This window comes from Bos mutus, chromosome 4, assembly GCF_027580195.1.
Source record: "Bos mutus isolate GX-2022 chromosome 4, NWIPB_WYAK_1.1, whole genome shotgun sequence".
NCBI classification, from domain to species: domain Eukaryota; kingdom Metazoa; phylum Chordata; class Mammalia; order Artiodactyla; family Bovidae; genus Bos; species Bos mutus.
In genome coordinates, this window is record NC_091620.1 from 40,303,462 (window position 1) to 40,322,626 (window position 19,165).

The window sequence follows — 19,165 nt, forward strand, 5'->3', positions numbered from 1 at the left end:
CATGAGCTCAAGAAGACCTTTCCTAGCTTTAAGAATTCTAAAATGTCATGAAGCTTCTTCTATTAGCCTGCTATTAGTTACTAGTCACTGCTTACACAGAGTGAGTTAATTAGTGACATCAAAGGCAGTACAATAAATTCTCAGGAGGGCCCCATTTTTTTTCCTTCCACTTAATAGCACATTTATGCCTATCTGCGAGTAACAGTCTCAGGAACATTTAGGTATTAGAGAGTTCTTTGAGAACTCGGTTTGAGTCTTTTAAAAGCAAAGAATGAAGAGTCTCTCTTCCTTGCTTTGCACCTACAACCTAAGCAGTTAACCACCCATAGTGACATCCACAACCCACAATCATAAGAGACATCGTGGAATGTCTGCTCACAAGGCTCAAGTGAACTGACAGCTGCTGTGGCTGCATCCTCCAGTGGGACCAAGCCTATTGCCCTGGAGCTCTGCCCTGCCCCCAGTCCTGCCATACTTGGGGGATTTTTGTTCCCCGACCAGGGATCAAACCCACATCTCCTGCAGTGGATGCACAGCGTCCTATCCACTGGACTTCCAGGGAATTCTCGCTCTTCCTTTAAAGGCAAGCAGAGAAAGAAATCTGTGTGTGTGACAGCCTCCACTGGCCGTACTTCTGAATGGTGGCTCCCAGGTTCTCACCCACCCAATCCCCTCCCTAACATCAGAGTTCCACTTCCTAAACTTTCCACCATGTTTTAAATTTGGGGGGTGAACACAAATTTAACTGGCTTCATCTGGTGTGTTGATGTTGCCTGGTTTTGGTTTTTTAGAAAACTGGGAAATAAGAAAGCCTGAGCATATGGTGGTATTGTATTTTTAATAACATTTTAAAGACCATGCTTACTCTATGGCAGGAATCAGATCCTCCTGGAGAGTACACTTAAATATCAAGAGAATATCATTACTGTACAGAAAGGAGCTGGAGGCCTGACCCCCACTGGGACCAGATTAGGGATGGCGCAAGGGTGCTCACCTCTGCTGACTCAGCCTCTGGGCAAGGCCAGGTGCTGCCTGGATCAGATTTCTACCACAGAAGCTCCCTCTAGCCACTGCCCACTTTGACCTCAGCTATGAAACTTGCATTTGAGAAACCCAAATGAAAATAGCACATTTTGACTCTTCACACTTTTAATAGAGCTAAGTCTACTTCTAGTTACTTAGCCACAAAAGTCTGAAATTTTGGGAAACACTTTCCAGGAGTGGTTCAGAAACTATGAGTAAAAGCAGGAATGGTCACAAAGCCTAAACTCCCCCAAAGTCCACGTTGATGGTCACAGACAAGACAGGAGGCTTTGGTACCCTGCTGCTCTCCTCTCCTCCGACCAACTGGACAGGGCAGACACCAATCAGCCAGCCTCTACAGGAGACTGGGAACCAGGACACAACCAGACCTTTTTTCTGTCCTTTTTCTAACTTTCCAGACACAACGCCAGGGGAATGTATTTTTATACTCAAGAAGTCCCAGTAAGTGATTAAGGAAACAAATAAAACACGAAATTCATCTACCTTTCCAAAATACAAGTACTTTTTTTTTTTTGGTCTCATTCATCTGACCAATTCAAATTCATTAACCACATACAGCTAACAGCTGAAATACAGCTAACATCTGCTTACTATGAGATCGAGAGGACTTCGCCTGTCTTGCTTTACTCTTCACTGTACCCTGATTAGACACTGTTTTTCTGCTCATTTGCCAGATGAGGAAACTATGGCAGAGAGAAGGTGGGCTATTTACCCAGGACACACAGCTGCTTGGTGGGCAGAGCCTGGAACCCAGGCAGTCAGTCTTTAAAGCTCCTACTTAAAGATCTGGCTCTTGGACTTCCTTATTCAGTGACAAGAAATATAAAATAAATTTGAATTGTGATCAATGCCCTAAGACCTCCCAAGTGGACTAGCGCTAAAGAACCTACCTGCCAAAGAAGGGGATGTAAGAGACACGGGTTCGATCCCTGGGTCAGGAAGATTCCCTGGAGGAGGGCATGGCGACCCAATCCAGTATACTTGCCTGAAGAATCCCATGGACAGAGGAGCCTGCTGGGCTACAGTCCATGCGGCCGCAGAAGAGTTGGGCATGACTGAAGCGCCTTAGCAGCAGCAGCAGTGCCCTAAAGCATGTGTCTGGGAACTTCCCAACCACCAAACCCTGCTGCAGCATGAAAGCCGCCACAGGCAAGCGGGCATGGCGGTGTCCCCATGCTTCATTTATAAATACAGAAATCTGAATTTATGTAATTTTCACATCACATTTAAAAATGTAAAGAGCTATCCTTTGTTCATGTGCTGCACAAAAACAGGCAGCAGACTAGGTTTGGCTACACACTTCAGACTAGCTATTACCCTAAAGGAACTTACCCACCTTTGCCAATAAATCTTATACCCAAAACAATGAGGGATATTACAGTAAAACTGCAAAAGCAGTAATACTGAGAGTTAGAGGGGGACATGGAGGGCAAGTCACTTTCTCACACTATTAAAATATTTCCATAATCCACTTCCAGGCTGTATCTTAAGGGAAAAAAAAATTAGAAAAGAAGACAATTTGTTTTCAAGGATATTCATCACAGTGTTATTTATAATATGGAAAACTAGGTAACAAAATTAAAGTCCATTATCTTAGGATGGAATATTGTTATTAAATACAGTGAATCAAGGATTTTAATGAATATAGGAAAGAATTTTACTGAGCACTAAGTACTTTTCTAAGGTGTTACATGCCAATCCTATGAGGCAAATACTTCTGTACTTCTCCTTATACAGATACAAAAAGTGAGGTTTATTTATCCAAGAAAACACAGCTAGAAAGAGGCAGAGCCAGCAATGGACATTCAGAGTCCACTCACCCACCAGACTACTGTACTTTCAAGTTCTTTAAGGAGTCAAGTTTTTGGAGGAGGGGAAGGTGGAAAACAAATATATAATTATTTCTATACATTTTTTAAGTTTTAAAAAACGCACCAAGAGAGCATGAAATATTTCTATGCAATGTTTTTCCTTTATGGTTCTGTATTTCTCAAGAATTTTAGAGTGCAGAAATAGCTGCTTTCTTTTACTCTTGGTTTTAATTCTATCCTAAGTATGACCTTTACAATAATTCTCTAGAGAAGTCCAAATTAAGTATACACACATTGAAAAACTATTCCATGAGTTTCTCTCCTATAGTCTTATTTTATCTCCTATAGTCCTGTAGTCTTATTTTAAACTATTTATCCCACCTCTTAAAGCTGTAAGTGCTTGCTAGGCTATTTTTACACATATTAGTGACAGCTTACAATGATACTGGGCTTTATGTAAATTCACTTCCTTCAAGTTACAGGACTATTTTTAATTATTTTGTACTATACACAAGTACCTTCCAACAAGTACATCCCTAACATGCCCTAATGTCCCTTCCTGCCAAACCAGCTTTCGCCAGGTCATCCCCTGAAAGGTACAAAAGAAAAGTGCATTAGAAAAAATAAAAGAATTTTAAAAAGGAAAGTGCATTAGAAATGATCGCTACTGCACGGCTACTCTCACACTCACTGAGCTCGTACGGAAAGCCAGGTCATACGCCAAGTGCAAAGGCATTAATCCCACTGGCTGCTCACAGTCTGCCAGGTGTGCAGTTCTGGCACCCCAGTTATTCAGGTAAATACCCTGAGGCTTAATAAGTCTAAACAACCCACTTCAAGCCATCCTTCAGGTAAGTGGCCACGTCAGCAGGACTTTCTTATCTATCAATATTATAAATGATGATTAACCCCTGCAAAGTGTCTACTACAAAGGCCCTGAGAGCTGAACACTGATCTGCTTGGCATTGCTTTAGAGGTACAGATGAAGATGATCGGTGTTAGAATTATTCTACCCCTTCCTATAAAAGTTATCAGGAAAGGCTACTTTAGTCTGTAATCAAGTGACCCGTTATCCAGTGTCTCCAGATTCTGAAAAGCTATTTATGCAAAGGAATATTTACCACCATCTTTGGGGGGACTGTATTACAGACTTACATGCCAGAAGGCATCTGAGTCTTTGGTTTGTGTTCAAGTTAACAATAGCTCCAACAGTTAAGGCTGCATGTAGTTTATGGAAAGGGGCATACGTCCATAGTTAAAGAAGCATATGGTTAATAGAGAAGAGAGGAAAACTTGCCTTTGGCAGCAGCTTTGCTTGGGTTATTTACCAACAAACCAAAGGTCCTTCATGCAGCCCCAGAGCATACTTCCCCTCCCATAGGCTGGAAAAGAATGCCGAATGAGTCAATAAAACCAGGGTCACACTGAGCAAGAGACCTTCTCCCCAAGAAAGATGATAATCAAATTATAGCAAATTTCAGAAAGTCTTCTCTCTTTTCTTAATCGAGAACAAAACCAGACTCCTTCTTAAAATGCACTATTAGGAACCGTAACTGTTCCTAAAAGTGCCAGATAGATTTTCATCCATGCAATATTAAAACTAACAAGCGTCTTTTCAATTTCTTTTAATGATGAGGTATGCAATAAAAATGTAGCAGTGCTTCGTTTAGGCAAAGGAGCTGGAGCAAAAAGTACCAAAATAAATAAATAATAAACTTACATGGGTCACTTACCAAAAATAAAAGCATTTAATTCAACTTTTTACAGGAGGCACACGCAGCATTCTGAAAGCAAAAAAAATTCTCATAATGCAAACCTCTACTTAAAAATCACTGCCAGGGGCTGGAACCAGGGCAGGGTGTTATTTCTTTTTCAATTTATTTTTTAATGTTTGGATATTAATGACATCAACTGCCATATCGTATATATAATAAGGCAGCTTGGTATAATAAAAGAAGTTAGAAAACCTAAGGACCAGACTTGCCTCCAGTGCTTTATTGGTGTGTGACCCTGAGTAACTTATAAAACATACCAGATTGTCAGTTGCCTCACTTAACAGGCAGACAATAAAACTTGCTCTGCTTACTTGCCAGTTATTTCCTGAGGGTTAAACAAAATATGATAAGGATCTTTATAAATTATGGCATTTATGAATGCCAGGTACCAGCACTAATTTCCTCATTATCTGTTTAATAATTGTGCAAAGCAGGACGGTGGGATGTAAGTGGGTTGGGAGGTAGTGGCTGAGTTTCCAAGGCTGATTCTATTGCTGCATCAGTTGAACTTCAGGCAAAGTCACAGAATTTCTCTGGGCTGCTGCTTCCCCTTATATAAAATAAGCCATCACCAATCTACTCCACCCAACTTCTCACAGATTCCTAGGCGAAAAGATGGGATTATACAGAAAAAACTGTAAGGGAACAAACCGCTATGCACATTCACCAAGAGCCAGGCTAGATGTCTTGGGAGCAAATAATTGCTGCTTCACAACCAGAAAGAGGATCCAAGTTAATGACCTATAATTTAACTGGCCATCTCTTTCACCTACTTTTTAAATGTCTCTTGGATCAGGCCCATAAACAACATTTACAAAGTATGCCTACTTGAAATTTGCGTAGAAAATATCAATCTCTTCTCTACTTGGTTTGCTACAATGACTTGAGATTCTTGAATCTTCCCAAGAAATCCATGTGCTGTTTCTCCATGAGCAATGTTTACTAAAAATGATCAGGCAAATTCTCCTAGGATGACTATTGGCATCTTAAACCCACTTCCTGTTTTCTTTCTGTATGGCCAGTGTACTAAGACTGGATTATACAGTTTTCAAAGGCTGAAAAAAATCAAAAGAAGAGGAATGTTTCATGACACATGAAAAGTATGTAAAGTTCAAATTTCTGTGTCCATGAATAAAGTCTTATGGGAACCCAGCCAGGGTTGTTCATTTTCATATTGTCTATGGCTGCTTTCTCCTTATAAGAGCAGAGTTGGGTATGACAGAGACCAAAGCGCCCTTGCAAATTCTAAAATATTTACTAGCTAGTCCTTTCCAGAAAAAGTGTGCCATCCCCTGATTTAGCCAGCTTGGGGACACCCATCAGTGAACTGATGAAGCACACCTGAGACATACATACCAACAATAAAGCAGCACCATTTAACACACTAGTACTGAGTTTTCCGAATCTTAAGGTGGGTACTAGTATCATCCTTCATTTACAGATGAAGGAAACTTGCTTAGAAAAATGAAGTTCCCCAAAGTCACAAGTCAGTGAGTTGGCAATCAAATGAGTTCCCTATAATTCTAAACCTGACCATTTATACGGTGAGGAAAGGTAGATTTTGGCCTTTCTCATAAGCTTAAAGAGAGAAAACATTTCCTGAATGTTTCCTCTCTCAGTGTTAAATAATGAATTTTAAATATACAATCTGAGATGGGTGTGACTAAAGATCAGTCTCCTTATCCAGCTTGAGGTGTGTCTGCCGTTGTTTGAGTTCTGTTCTTTTCAAAACAATCACAAAACAAATAAGCACATATTGGTCAAACGTGTCACACTCTCCCAACAGTTGAAGATGACAGAGGCCATTTCCCACATCAAGCTACTCAATGTGCTTTTTTAAATACAAGAGAAGGTACCTTCTGCTGAACCAGATATAATCCACAATGATCTGTTTTTGAAGGCAGGACAACCCAGACTGGCATGTATCAATATTTTTGTTAACAAGGGTAGAGGTACAAGCATTCAGTCTTGAGATTTCCTGTTCTCACCACATTAGGAATCTCCTGACCAAAAGGCAAAAGCGGGGACTTCTCTGGTGGCCCAGTGGCTAAGACAACATGCTCCCCCAGTGCAAGAAGTCTAGGTTCGATCCCTGGTCAGGGAACTAGATCCCATATCTAAGAGTTCACATACTACAACTAAAGATCCTGCATGCTGCAACTAAGACCTGGCATAACCAAATAAATAAATAAAAATAAATAGCTTGGCAAGTTTAGCCAGGGTTCCGAGAAAGTGTTTTTGCAACCTGTGTGAAGAATTGCATCCAGGAGGTTTAGGGCTGACCGAGTCAACACAAAGAATGCAAACTGGTCAAGATCAGCCATCACCCACACCGGATGTATATGGATGCACCCACATCTAAGTCTCCATCCGTGGGTCAGGGCTGGTGAAGTGGACCAATGAACAGTTAAGTCAGTGTCGGGGGAGGCTACTGAATAGGAAAGGGAGTTTCTTTAGCTGTTAGATGTGGACACATCCATCAGGCAGACGTTCTTGAAGGAGGTTTGGACAAGATCTGGTTTGAGAAAGTCTTAGCTCAGTCTCCTCTGCACTTCAAACTTTCAAAGATGCTGGTCAAGCTTCCCCAAACCCCTCAGGGATACATTCAACTTAATAGCACAGTATTAATCATGACTCTGAGACTCCAAAACCTTGCACCTTGGGTTTAAAGGCACCTGTGTGGTTTTTGTTTATTTCTTTTTGCACTTTTCTTTCTTTTTTAATTCACATCTTGCTGACACAAGTGGAAATTCCGATTTCTTGGCAGAAAAACCTGACGTTTCCTGCCAAGCCATTCAGATAAAAATTCTTCCATCCTCCTTTCATGGCTGGGTCCAGCTCTACTAAAGCCCTCAAGAACAGTTGGAGGAAACAGCAACCAAGACACATAATCCAGGCATTTTTATTGTGCTTGACAATTTTATTAATTCTATTGGGTCTCTTTAGTCTATTCTATCATTTGTAAGGAAAGGAAAAAAATTCTAGTATGATCCAGCTAGCAAATGTAACATCCCGTCCCTATAAAGTGAACGCATCTCACAGTTCATTCAACAGAATGTTAGCAACCACTGCAACTTCAAGCCAGGGAGAAGCGGCCTCTCCTGGGCTCTCAAGCAGCCAGCCTCACAGAGCAAGGAAAGTCATTTTTATTTGTCTTCCTTCCTATGCATTATTGGCTCTGGACTTCTAGGGAGGCATGGTCCATAAAAGGAAGAAGGAAGCACTTTTTTTTTAACATTTTCAAACTAATCTTCAAAGCTACATCACCAATCTATCCAATAACACCAGTATTCACAAATTTCAGATCTGCCATCCAAACACTGATTCTATGCAATACTGACCTCTTTCTATAAGAGGGGGCCATAGTCTTCCTCGCCAAGGGCTTCATAAATTACTCTGAATAAAACCAAACAGGTATGTATCTCTGTGCACTTGCCTGTCCTCTCATTGTGTTCCTTGTCTCCCCACACTAGAGTGCTCCACCAGCTCAGCCTTCACTGTCACACCCCTCCCAGTGCCAGCAAGGAGTGTGCATCCTCATCACCAGCTTGCCTTTGCCAGGTAACTGCCTCTTTCTGATTCAAATTTTCTCTAACAATATCTTTGTTGGACCCAATACCACCTCCATCCAATACACCATCTCTCTTCTGTATCTGTCATACCACTGAGCAAATTCTAAACTCTCCTGACTCCAGTGCCTCTCCCTCTCTCTTTTTTTTTTTTTTTTTTTGATGTGGACCATTTTTAAAATCTTTAATTTGTTACAGTATTGCTTCTGTTGTGTGTGTGTTCTGGTTTTTTGGCCATGAGGCATATATCTTAGCTCCCAGACCAGGGATCGAACCCACATCCCCTGCACTGGAAGGCGAAGTCTTAACCACTGGACTTCCAGGGAAGTCTCCTCGGTGTCTTTTTCTTGACCTTCTATGGTTTGCATTTGACTCCTGAATTGTCTGTAAGGTTTCCAAGAACTGTCCTTTGGCCAATTTAATAGCTTCCTCTCTGCACGGATGCTTCAACACTATCTTCCACTCACTCTTTCAAGCAAACTTTGTGTACCTGTCTTTTTCTATTCTTTAAGTTTGAATGTGAACCCATTTTCAAAACAGAAACAGATTCACAAACACAGAAAATAAATTTATGGTTACCAAATGGGAAAGGAGAGGAGGATACATTAGGAGCTTGGAATTAACAGATACATAGTACTATAAATAAAACAGATAAAAAAGAAGGACCAGTATGGAGCGTAAGAAATTATATTCAATATCTTACAATAATCTATAATGGAAAAGAATCTGAAAAAATAATTAAAACTTATTAAACATAATAAGGAATACACAGAACAACTGTACAAAAAAGATCTTCATGACCAAGATAATGATGATGGTGTGATCATTCACCTAGAGCCGGGGATCCTGGAATGTGAAGTAAAGCGGGCCTTAGAAAGCATCACTACAAACAAAGCTAGTGGAGATGATGGAATTCCAGTTGAGCTATTTCAAATCCTGAAAGATGATGCTGTGAAAGTGCTGCACTCAATATGCCAGCAAATTTGGAAAACTCAGCAGTGGCCACAGGACTGCAAAAGGTCAGTTTTCATTCCAATCCCAAAGAAAGGCAATGTCAAAGAATGCTCAAACTACCGCACAATTTCACTCATCTCACACGCTAGTAAAGTAATGCTCAAAATTCTCCAAGCCAGGCTTCAGCAATATGTGAACTGTGAACTTCCAGATGTTCAAGCTGCTTTTAGAAAAAGCAGAGGAATCAGAGATCAAATTGCCAACATCCACTGGATCATAGGAAAAGCAAGAGAGTTCCAGAAAAACATGTATTTCTGCTTTATTGACTATGCCAAAGCCTTTGACTGTGTGGACCACAATAAACTGTGGAAAATTCTTCAAGAGATGGGAATATCAGACCACCTGACCTGCCTCTTGAGAAACCTGTATTCAGGTCAGGAAGCAACATTTAGAACTGGACATGGAACAACAGACTGGTTCCAAATAGGAAAAGGAGTATGTCAAGGCTGTATATTGTCACCCTACTTATTTAACTTATATGCAGAGTACATCATGAGAAACGCTGGGCTGGAAGCAGCACAAGCTGGAATCAAGATTGCCGGGAGAAATATCAATAACCTCAGATGTGCAGATGACACCACCCTTATGGCAGAAAGTGAAAGGAACTCAAAACCCTCTTGATGAAAGTGAAAGTGGAGAGTGAAAAAGTTGGCTTAAAGCTCAACACTCAGAAAACGAAGATCATAGCATCTGGTCCCATCACTTCATGGGAAATAGATGGGGAAACAGTGGAAACAGTGTCAGACTTTATTTTTTGGGCTCCAAAATCACTGCAGATAGTGACTGCAGCCATGAAATTAAAAGACGCTTACTCCTTGGAAGGAAAGTCATGACCTACCTAGATAGCATATTCAAAAGCAGAGACATTACTTTGCCAACAAAGGTTCATCTAGTCAAGGCTATGGTTTTTCCTGTGGTCATGTATGGATGTGAGAGTTGGACTGTGAAGAAAGCTGAGTGCTGAAGAATTGATGCTTTTGAACTGTGGTGTTGGAGAAGACTCTTGAGAGTCCCTTGGACTGCCAGGAGATCCAACCAGTCCATTCTAGAGGAGATCAGCCCTGTGATTACTCTGGAAGGAATGATGCTGAAGCTGAAACTCCAGTACTTTGGCCACCTCATGCAAAGAGTCGACTCATTGGAAAAGACCCTGAATCTGGGAGGGATTGGGGGAAGGAGGAGAAGGGGATGACAGAGGATGAGATGGCTGGATGGCATCAGTGACTCGATGGACGTGAGTCTGGGTGAACGCCAGTTGGTGATGGACAGGGAGGCCTGGCGTGCTGGGATTCATGGGGTCACAGGGAGTCGGACACGACTGAGCGACTGAACTGAACTGAACTGAACTGGCGCTTGAAACCAACACAATATTGTAAAATCAACTATACTTCAAATAAATAAATAAATTTGAATGACTCCAAAATGTGAATGTTCCAGAACTTTGTAAATTCATTTAATGGGCCTACCTGGATGAACCTGAAATTCATTGTGAGGTGAAACATCAAAGTACATGTAAAAAGGTAAGTTCTAATTGAAAAGGATAAAGAGAAAATAATCACTAAAAAATCCTATACATACACTAACACTACAAAGTTTTGAAAAGTGGTGTTTTTATATGGTTATACACTTCCGTGTTACAATGCATTTAAGAAATCCAAAAATGGTTTAGATTGTGCAATGAAACTCTACATTCTAGAAGCAGTTTTATTAGTGCAAGAAAGCAATAATGAAATGATGAAGGAATTAAAACTTATTCACAGACTGCAATTTCTTGAAGATATAGTAAATCAGTAGAAAATCTTTGGTTTTAGCACAACCCTACTATAAGAAACCACAGAAACCACCAAAAGTTTTCATAAAATACTTGTTCATCCAGTTTGAACTATCTTGCTATGTGTTCTATTTGAAGGTTTTGTAAGTTAAAATAACTTGCAAAAGCATCAAGAATTTCATGGGGGCTAGGAGGACTTTTATTTAATTACTTTTAAAAATATCCCCTCAGAAATACATATTCCTAAAACACAAATACGGAATCATTTTTCCACATAAACCCTGGAAAATGAGAAAGCAGAGGTCATGAAATAGGTTAATTTCAATGACCAGGTCATGAAGATATAAAATGTTTCCTATATGATGCTATACAATGCTAATAAAATGCTATACAATGTATCATGTCATTAAATCAAAACACACTGCTAGTATATGATGGGGGTGGGGTGGAGTGGAGAGGGGGGCAGGAGGCGGAGGGGATGGTCTCCTTCCCTACTTATGCCAGGCCTAGGCCTAGGCTCATTGAAATCTAGTTACTGGTGATGCCAAGTTTTGAACTTCTTTTGCGTTCTGCCCAGCTGACTGTAGGGAAAAACACCTAAAAGGCTACTTGAAAAGAGAACAAGTAGATTCCGCAAAATTACTGAGCAGCCTAACATTCTGAAAAACTCAATCAAAAAAGGAAAACCCAGTCTTACAAAGAAACTTCAAACCATAGGAGAAAATACAAAGAACTAGGAAATAAACTTTGTGAATCCTAAAATTGCATATGAAAATAAAGTGAAGTCGCTCAGTTGTATCCAACTCCTTGCAACCCCGTGGACTGTAGCCTACCAGGCTCCTCTGTCCATGGGATTTTCCAGGCAAGAGTACTGGAGTGGGTTGCTATTTCCTTCTTCAGAGGATCTTCCTGACGCAGGGATCGAACCCGGGTCTCCCGCATTGTAGGCAGATGCTTTACCATCTGAGCCACCAGGGAAGTCACCATATTCAATTTTAATTTCAAAAGTGCAAAAGCAAACTTTTCAGGAATTTCTGAAAACTGAAGCAATGTTAAAAGTCCTGGTAATCCTCACTCCAATCCTTAAAAATCTTCTAGAAATACCTGTCGCTTCTCTGCTCACAAACCTTGCAGGAAATTCAAGTTTCTACACAACCAACCCCAAACTTCCTGGGCTCCGAGTGAGAAGAAACCACCTTCAGGCCTCTCCTTGCCCATCCTCTGAGGCTGTTCCACTCTCCACCCAATGTCTATAGGGCATTTCTCACCCTTTTCTATGATAAGCTATTTACTTGCATGTCTCTAGCACTATAAGTTCCTTGAGAGCAGCGGCTGAATCTTGTTAACTGTTCTATCTCTTCAGCCTAGTATACCGCAGGCACTAGAGCATCATTCTAGAGAGGAATAAATAATTGAATAAATGGGGTGGGACTTGCAGGTAGCATCTTATAATGATGTTGTTTCCAGGGCTGGCAGTAGCAGCATCTTTCTGATTAGAATCAAGCCCCAAGGGAAAGGACATTGGGGTGTCCATGTGGGCTCTGACAACAGGATCTCAAGAAACAAGATGCCCAAAGTGAAAACACAGCTCCAAATCAGGGTGGGGTGATAAACGGGCATGAACAACAGAGGGGAGTCACCTATGGCAGCCTTTGGACAGGCATTGGCTCTGATTTTTAAGCCCTCGTTTACTGTCGCTGGCCTTCCCTGGTAGCTCAAATGGTAAAGAATCTGCCTGCAATGCAGGAGACCTGTGTTCATTCCCTGGGTTGGGAAGATCCCCTGGAGAAGGGAACAGCAACCCACCCCAGAATTCTTGCCTGAAAAATCCCATGGACAGAGGAGGCTGGTGGGTTACAGTTCATGGGGTCGGAAAGGGTCAGACACAACTAACTTTCAATTTCACTTTTTTTTTTTTAACTGTTGCTAGATTATCAATTAAGAATATTATCTTGCTATTCATCAATTTAAGGATAGTATCCTTGAGTGGCAGATAAAACATTGAGGACACTAAAGCAAGGAGAATGAAAATAAGCAAACAGACAAAGGGCAAGAAAAGCCAGGCATGAACTATCCTATCATAGACTTGGTTGAGATTTTTGACGCATTCAGTCTTCATTTCAAGGGAGTTTCTGTGGAGATGAACATTTAGTCACATAGATAAGAGAGATACAAAGTGATTCATAGTTTATAGAGATACCAATAAAATTGGAGACACCAACAAACATTTGGCCCACCTTGAGACAATGAGTCACCAGGTTAGACAGGTTTTGGAAAGTATTGATGACTGTACATAAAATCGATGCGTTGAAGAATAACAAAAACAAATTAAGAATTTAACCTCTCTCAGGAATTCCTTGGCAGTTCAGTGGTAAGGATGCTGCGCTTCCACTGCTGGGGGCACGGGTTCGATCCCTGGTCAGGGAACTAAGATTCTGCATGCCAAGCGGCATGGCCAAGATGTAAACAAAAATAATAATAAAGAAATTGAACAATGGTTTAAAAAAAATTTAACCTTTCTCCATACATTCAGATAAATAAAAGGAGGGAGAGAGACAGCAAGTGAAGGGTGGTGGAAATAAAGTAACTCTGCCAATTCCTTAAAAGGATAGGCCATTTTTATGTAGCACATGGATTTTTTTTTTTTTTTTTAATTCTCAGCCTTTCATCTTACTCTGGTAGGACTGCATTTGCCACAGGCTGATAAGTGAATATGGCAGAACTTCAAAACTCATGTCAGCCAAAGAATCTAGAGAGAGAGAAAAAAAAAAAAATCAGACATAGAGCTGGTAAAAGGCGGCTATAAATTTTTTTAATGCCTTTTATTTAATTCTACCAGAAGATCACACAGCAGTGTGATCTTGATTTGGGACACCTCAACCTCAACTCATGCATGCACATGGCCTTGCCCCAAAGATGTGGTTTTCATTAAACTAGTAAACCAAGAAAGGTTGCTTGTAAGACCAATACATTAAAAAACTCTTTCCTCTTCAGACAATTTGAACCTTCCATTTACTAGAATGAGTCAAGAACTGATGAAGAAGAAAATAACAGGATGGAAAATGTAACGCTTCACAGAGAGATGAGAGCCCAGGCTGAAGCCAACAGTCATTATCCACAATTTACATCAGTATCTTGTTAACAGAACTTCATCACTCGCATCCTTACTAAAAGGGTGACTACAAGAAAAGACAAAACAGAAAAACATTCATTTCAAGTCCGTGCTGTTCTGTACTTGGCCTAAGAGAGGTAGGTGGAGAAGACAAAAGAAGGATGTAGACACATGAAAGTTTGTTAAAATGCCAGCTGTACTCCCGACATCAAGTGTGCTGAAACACAGGTACTAGAAAATACACAGAAGCACCATTTGTAACCAAACATTCAAAACTGCCAGTGCCCATCAGCGGTAGGAAGGATTCATAAACTGTGGCACATTCACCACAAAACAAGGTGAATGAACTACACGACATGTGAATGAATCCTGTAAATACAATATAGAGCAAGAAAGGAGAAGCCAAGTAATAAATCTGTAAAGTACAAAAACAGCTACAACTAGTCCATGCTGATAAGTCAGATATGCAGGCTCTAAGATGCTGGTGACCATCTGTTTCAAGGGCTTGGTGCCGGTTTCACACATACGTTTGGTTTGTGAAAATCACTGAACTGTATAATTTATGATATGAGCACTTTTCTACATGCATATTTCTTTTAGGAAAATGTGTTTAAGCATCAGTTCTAAAAACTTCCAGACAGTTCCTAAATGTTCTCTTCTTCAGGTTTGTCTCTTGCACGCCCATTCACAAGTGCTCTTACCTTTCTTAAATATGAAACTTGCAGCTGTGTATTTTATGTAACCTAATGCAAATGTATTCAAATGTCTGCCAGATATTAAAAAACATTACTCGAGAACAGTATGGAGGTTCTTTAAAAAACTAAAAACAGAGTTACCATATGATTCTGCAATCCCATTCCTGGGCATATATCCAGAGAAAACCATAATTCAAAGATACAGGCACCCCAGTGTTCTCTGTAGCACCATTTACAATAGCCAAGACATGGAAGCAACCTAAATGTCCATCAACAGTGGAATAGGTAAAGAAGATGATATAGATACATAGACAAATGGAATACTACTCAGCCATAAAAATGAAATAATGTCATTTGCAAAGTGGATGGACCTAGAGATTATCATATTAAATTATTCAGAGGAAGACAAATATCATATGATACTACATATGGAATCTAAAAAAATGATACAAACGAACTTATTTACAAAACAGAAATAGACTCACAAACAGAAATCAAACTTACAGCTACAAAAGGGGATAGCAGAGTGGGGGAAATAAATTAGGAGTCAGGGAATTAACTTATACACACTACTATATATAAACTAGGCAAACAAGATCCTACCATACAGCATAGGGAATTATACTCAGTATCTTAGAATGACCTATAATGGAAAAGAATCTGAAAAAATATGTGTGTGTCTGTGTGTGTGTGTATAATTGAACCACCTTGCTGTACACTTGAAACACACTATGGTAAATTAACCAAATTTCAATTTAAAAAATTTTAATGTTACTCTATAACAAAAAGAACTCCCAAAATTTAGGGGAGGTGAGTGTGGAACTGACATGCAGAGCCAATTCACTGAAGAAGAGATTTAAGTGTGCAATTAGAAAATGAAAACTAGTTTTTTATTTCATTATATAATGAAAAAAGTAAAAATTGAAATATAGTAGTGCTTTGTAGTTTTCCCTTGACATCAAATCAGGAAGTGTTCGTAAAGGCTGAGTAAAACATTATTATCGGTGTGTAAAAGTAGTACATGTTGCATACCCACATCTCTACATCAGTGTGGTGCCCTGTGACACATCTTAAATATATATACCACTTTACCAAATCCTGCTCTTGCTGGATGTGTACCCAAAGGAGTAATTTAGGTTCCAGGCAAAGACTTAGTTAGCTACAAAGATGTTCACTGAAACATGATTTATAAGACAAGGGGCTTCCCTGGTGGCTCAGAAAGTAAAGAATCTGTCTATAATGCAGGAGACCTGGGTTCGACCGTTGGGTCAGGAAAATCCCATGGAGAAGGGAATGTTTACCCACTCCAGTATTCTTGCCTGAAGAATTCCATGGACAGTGGAGACTGGTGAGCTACAGTTCATGGGGTCACAAATAGTCGGACATGGCTAAGCCACTTTCACTTTTCAAAGCTGCATACTTTACAATGTAAAGTTCACTTTACAATGACCACAGTAAGAGATTAAAAATATCCACAAAGCAAAGAGAAAAAGAGCTGGGAGCAGAAAGGGCAGAAGTGTATAAAAGAGTATTAGCAGCGGTGGTTATTGTCAAAAAGTCAATGATGAGAGTTTTTAAATTCTCTATTTCCTAATTCTTTTCTAAAATTAAAAAAAAAAAAAAAGCTTTATGGCTGAGTAATACTCCACTGTATGTATGTGCCACATCTCCTTTATCCATTCCACAGAAGGTGTGGAGATGAATTGGGAGACTGGGATTGACATATATACACTATTGATATTATGCATAAAATAGATAATTAATGAGCATCTACTGTATAGCTCAGGGGACTCACCTCAAGGCTCTGTGGTGACCTAAATGGGAAGGAAATCCAAAAAATGGAATATATGTATACTATGGCTGATTCACTTTGCTGTACAGCAGAAAGTAACACAACATTGTAAAGCAACTATTTCCAATAAAAATTTTTCTTAATGTTTTAAAAGAATGTTTAATTTAGAAATAAATGTGTCTTTGCAGAGCTGTTTCAAGCTTAAATATTATAGTCCCAGTGCAATTTCTTAGATATAGTTCTTATGTACAGGGCTTATTGGCCCTTTAAGAAAGCCCTTGGTTTTTCTGAAATACAAGTTAACAGTAAAGAAAAGAAATGCCAGAACTCTCCCTGCAATTGCCACCATCAAGTATTTGCTTGGGCATTTCTCTTCTTTCCTAAATCCCCCTTGGGGGTGGGAAGGAGGTATTAGACGTTCTGTGAGTTCATGCCCAGTTTAACCCTCACTCCCCAGACAAAATATAACCTGTGAGGATTCATTTGTTTCTCTTCCCTGCAGCAACGACCCAGTTGACTCAGCACACAGCTATTTATTAATCATACTATGTGCAATGGCACAGTTCTATAAAAGCCACAGCGTCTTCCCTTGCCAACTCACACCATTTCCCAGCTCTCCTGACCCTGAGTAGCTCTGGGCATTGTATTAACAGTTCGCTCTGCCCTGCTTTTCACCTTTGCTCCTATTAAGTGCCAGACTGCACTGACTGCAAAATTTTCAAAGATGGTTCAGAAGTCTGGGTGAGATGCGATTTCATGGACTTTTCTATGGTAGAAATAATTGTGCTATGGGTGTCACTAAGGGGCGCATTTTTGTCTTCAGTAAGGGGCAGAACCTCCCTCCTAAGTGAAACTTCAAGACATTGAAAATCCTTTCCTATAAGGAGAACTGAGAAGGAGAGTGAGTCCAAGTATTTAAGGAATAAAATAGGAGAATTTCTAACTCCTCCGTCACCATGTTGAAGCCCTGTGATAAACACATGTGTGTAGAAAAAAAGACTAGAAGAAATACACTAAAATGTTCGTTTTTCCCACACGTGAGTCATGGTAAGGATGAATTTTGTTTTCTTTAGCTATGTTTTCAATATTTTCTGCATTAAGTACTGATTTGTTGTTAGAAAGCTATAATTATGTGCCACAGGACACAAAGGACTTCCCAGGTGGCACGAGTGGTAAAGAACCGGCATGCCAGTGCAGGAGAACTAAGAGACGTAGGTTCGATCCCTGGATTGGGAAGATACACTGGAGGAGGGCATGGCAACCCACTCCAGTCTTCTTGCCTGGAGAATCCCATGGAGGGCCACAGTCCATGGGGTCACAAAGAGTCAGACAAGACAGAGCGATTTAGCCCACTTAGGACACAAAAAGTTTAATGAGATAAAGAGCAGAGAAGTGAGGATCAAGGGCCCTGGAATTCGGGACTTATCACAAACACACAAGTTTTACACAGTTTCCAAAGCTTTCTTCCAAAGGCATTCCTTCTAAGGGTATGCAGAAAACATGTGCCATTTATTATCCATGTTGACAGTGAAGATACAGGGGAGAATAAAGAAAGGACCAAAGACTGGGACATGATCTGGTTTCATCGTTCCTACCAAAAATTCTCTCTTACATTTTAATGATGCTTTTCTGGCAGGGAGGGTAGGTGAGGAGGATGCATTTTCCACCCATAAAAGTTGAACAGACTGTGCCCTCACACTGACTCTAAGAATAAAACCATGTGACCTGCTCCAAATATGGAGGGGAGTGTGTTTCTGCAGGATTCACACACACTGCTTCAGTTCAAAGATCTCACTTCAGTCAGCTCCCCGGCCTGCCTTCCCATAGCCTGTGGGAGAGGAGAGGGAGAAGAATCATGGCAGTCACCATGGCGTGTCCCCAGAGTTGGAGAGTTTGGGAGGCTGGAATTTCTACCAACCAGCAGAATTAGATGGTAAAATGAAAAAGTATTAAACATTTAATAGGATGAAGGGAGGAAATGGTCTCAAAATCATCACACATCCAGGTAAATGTATGAGTTGTACCCATTCTTGATGTCCCTTCCTTGGTCACAGCCTTAAAGGCTCTGTGTCTAAGCAGTGTATGCAGTGGAGACGAACAGCACTGAGATATCCCAGCTCTCCCAGTCCATCCTCTGACCTGGGCTTCCCACAAGCTGCCCAGGAAGAACGGAAGACCCTCCAGTGGCAGACCTGAGATTTTCTCTGGAGTAAAGCCAACACGAACCATCATTTACTGTTAATGTCTTATATTTTTATTTTGCATGTTGCAGCTGGTAGATGTCCCAAAGAGGCTTATGAAATGTCAGCCTCATCTGGAGAAAATGGAGCCCTTCGTGAGCACCAGGCTAGGTTCTGGAGCTGCCCTGGACAGACATACGGGCAAGAACGATTTTAAAGAAATCATTTGAAAAGCCTGAGATATACTGAGAGCTTTTCTCTCTCTTTCCTTCCATCACATCCTAAGCAACTTGAAGTTACTTTTTTTTTTTTTAATATTTTTTATTTATTTTTAATATTTATTTATTTTGACTGTGCCGGGTCTTAGTTGCAGCTTGTGGGATGGAACCTGAGTCCCCCACA

At 40.4% G+C, this 19,165-nt stretch overlaps 1 protein-coding gene across 5 annotated transcripts in view; it reads right to left on the bottom strand.

Moving 5' to 3' along the window:
- GLI3 (GLI family zinc finger 3) overlaps window positions 1-19,165 on the bottom strand; it is a 319,343-nt gene that overhangs the window by 222,247 nt on the left and 77,931 nt on the right. For 4 of the 5 annotated variants that reach the window (XM_070369350.1, XM_070369351.1, XM_070369349.1 and 1 more), the window contains exon 3: window positions 13,659-13,733. The exons of the other annotated variant lie outside the window; for it this stretch is intronic. In XM_070369350.1, the coding sequence (XP_070225451.1) occupies window positions 13,659-13,733 (75 nt within the window). The remainder of the gene's footprint in view (window positions 1-13,658; window positions 13,734-19,165) is intronic. 5 annotated transcript variants of the gene reach the window in all.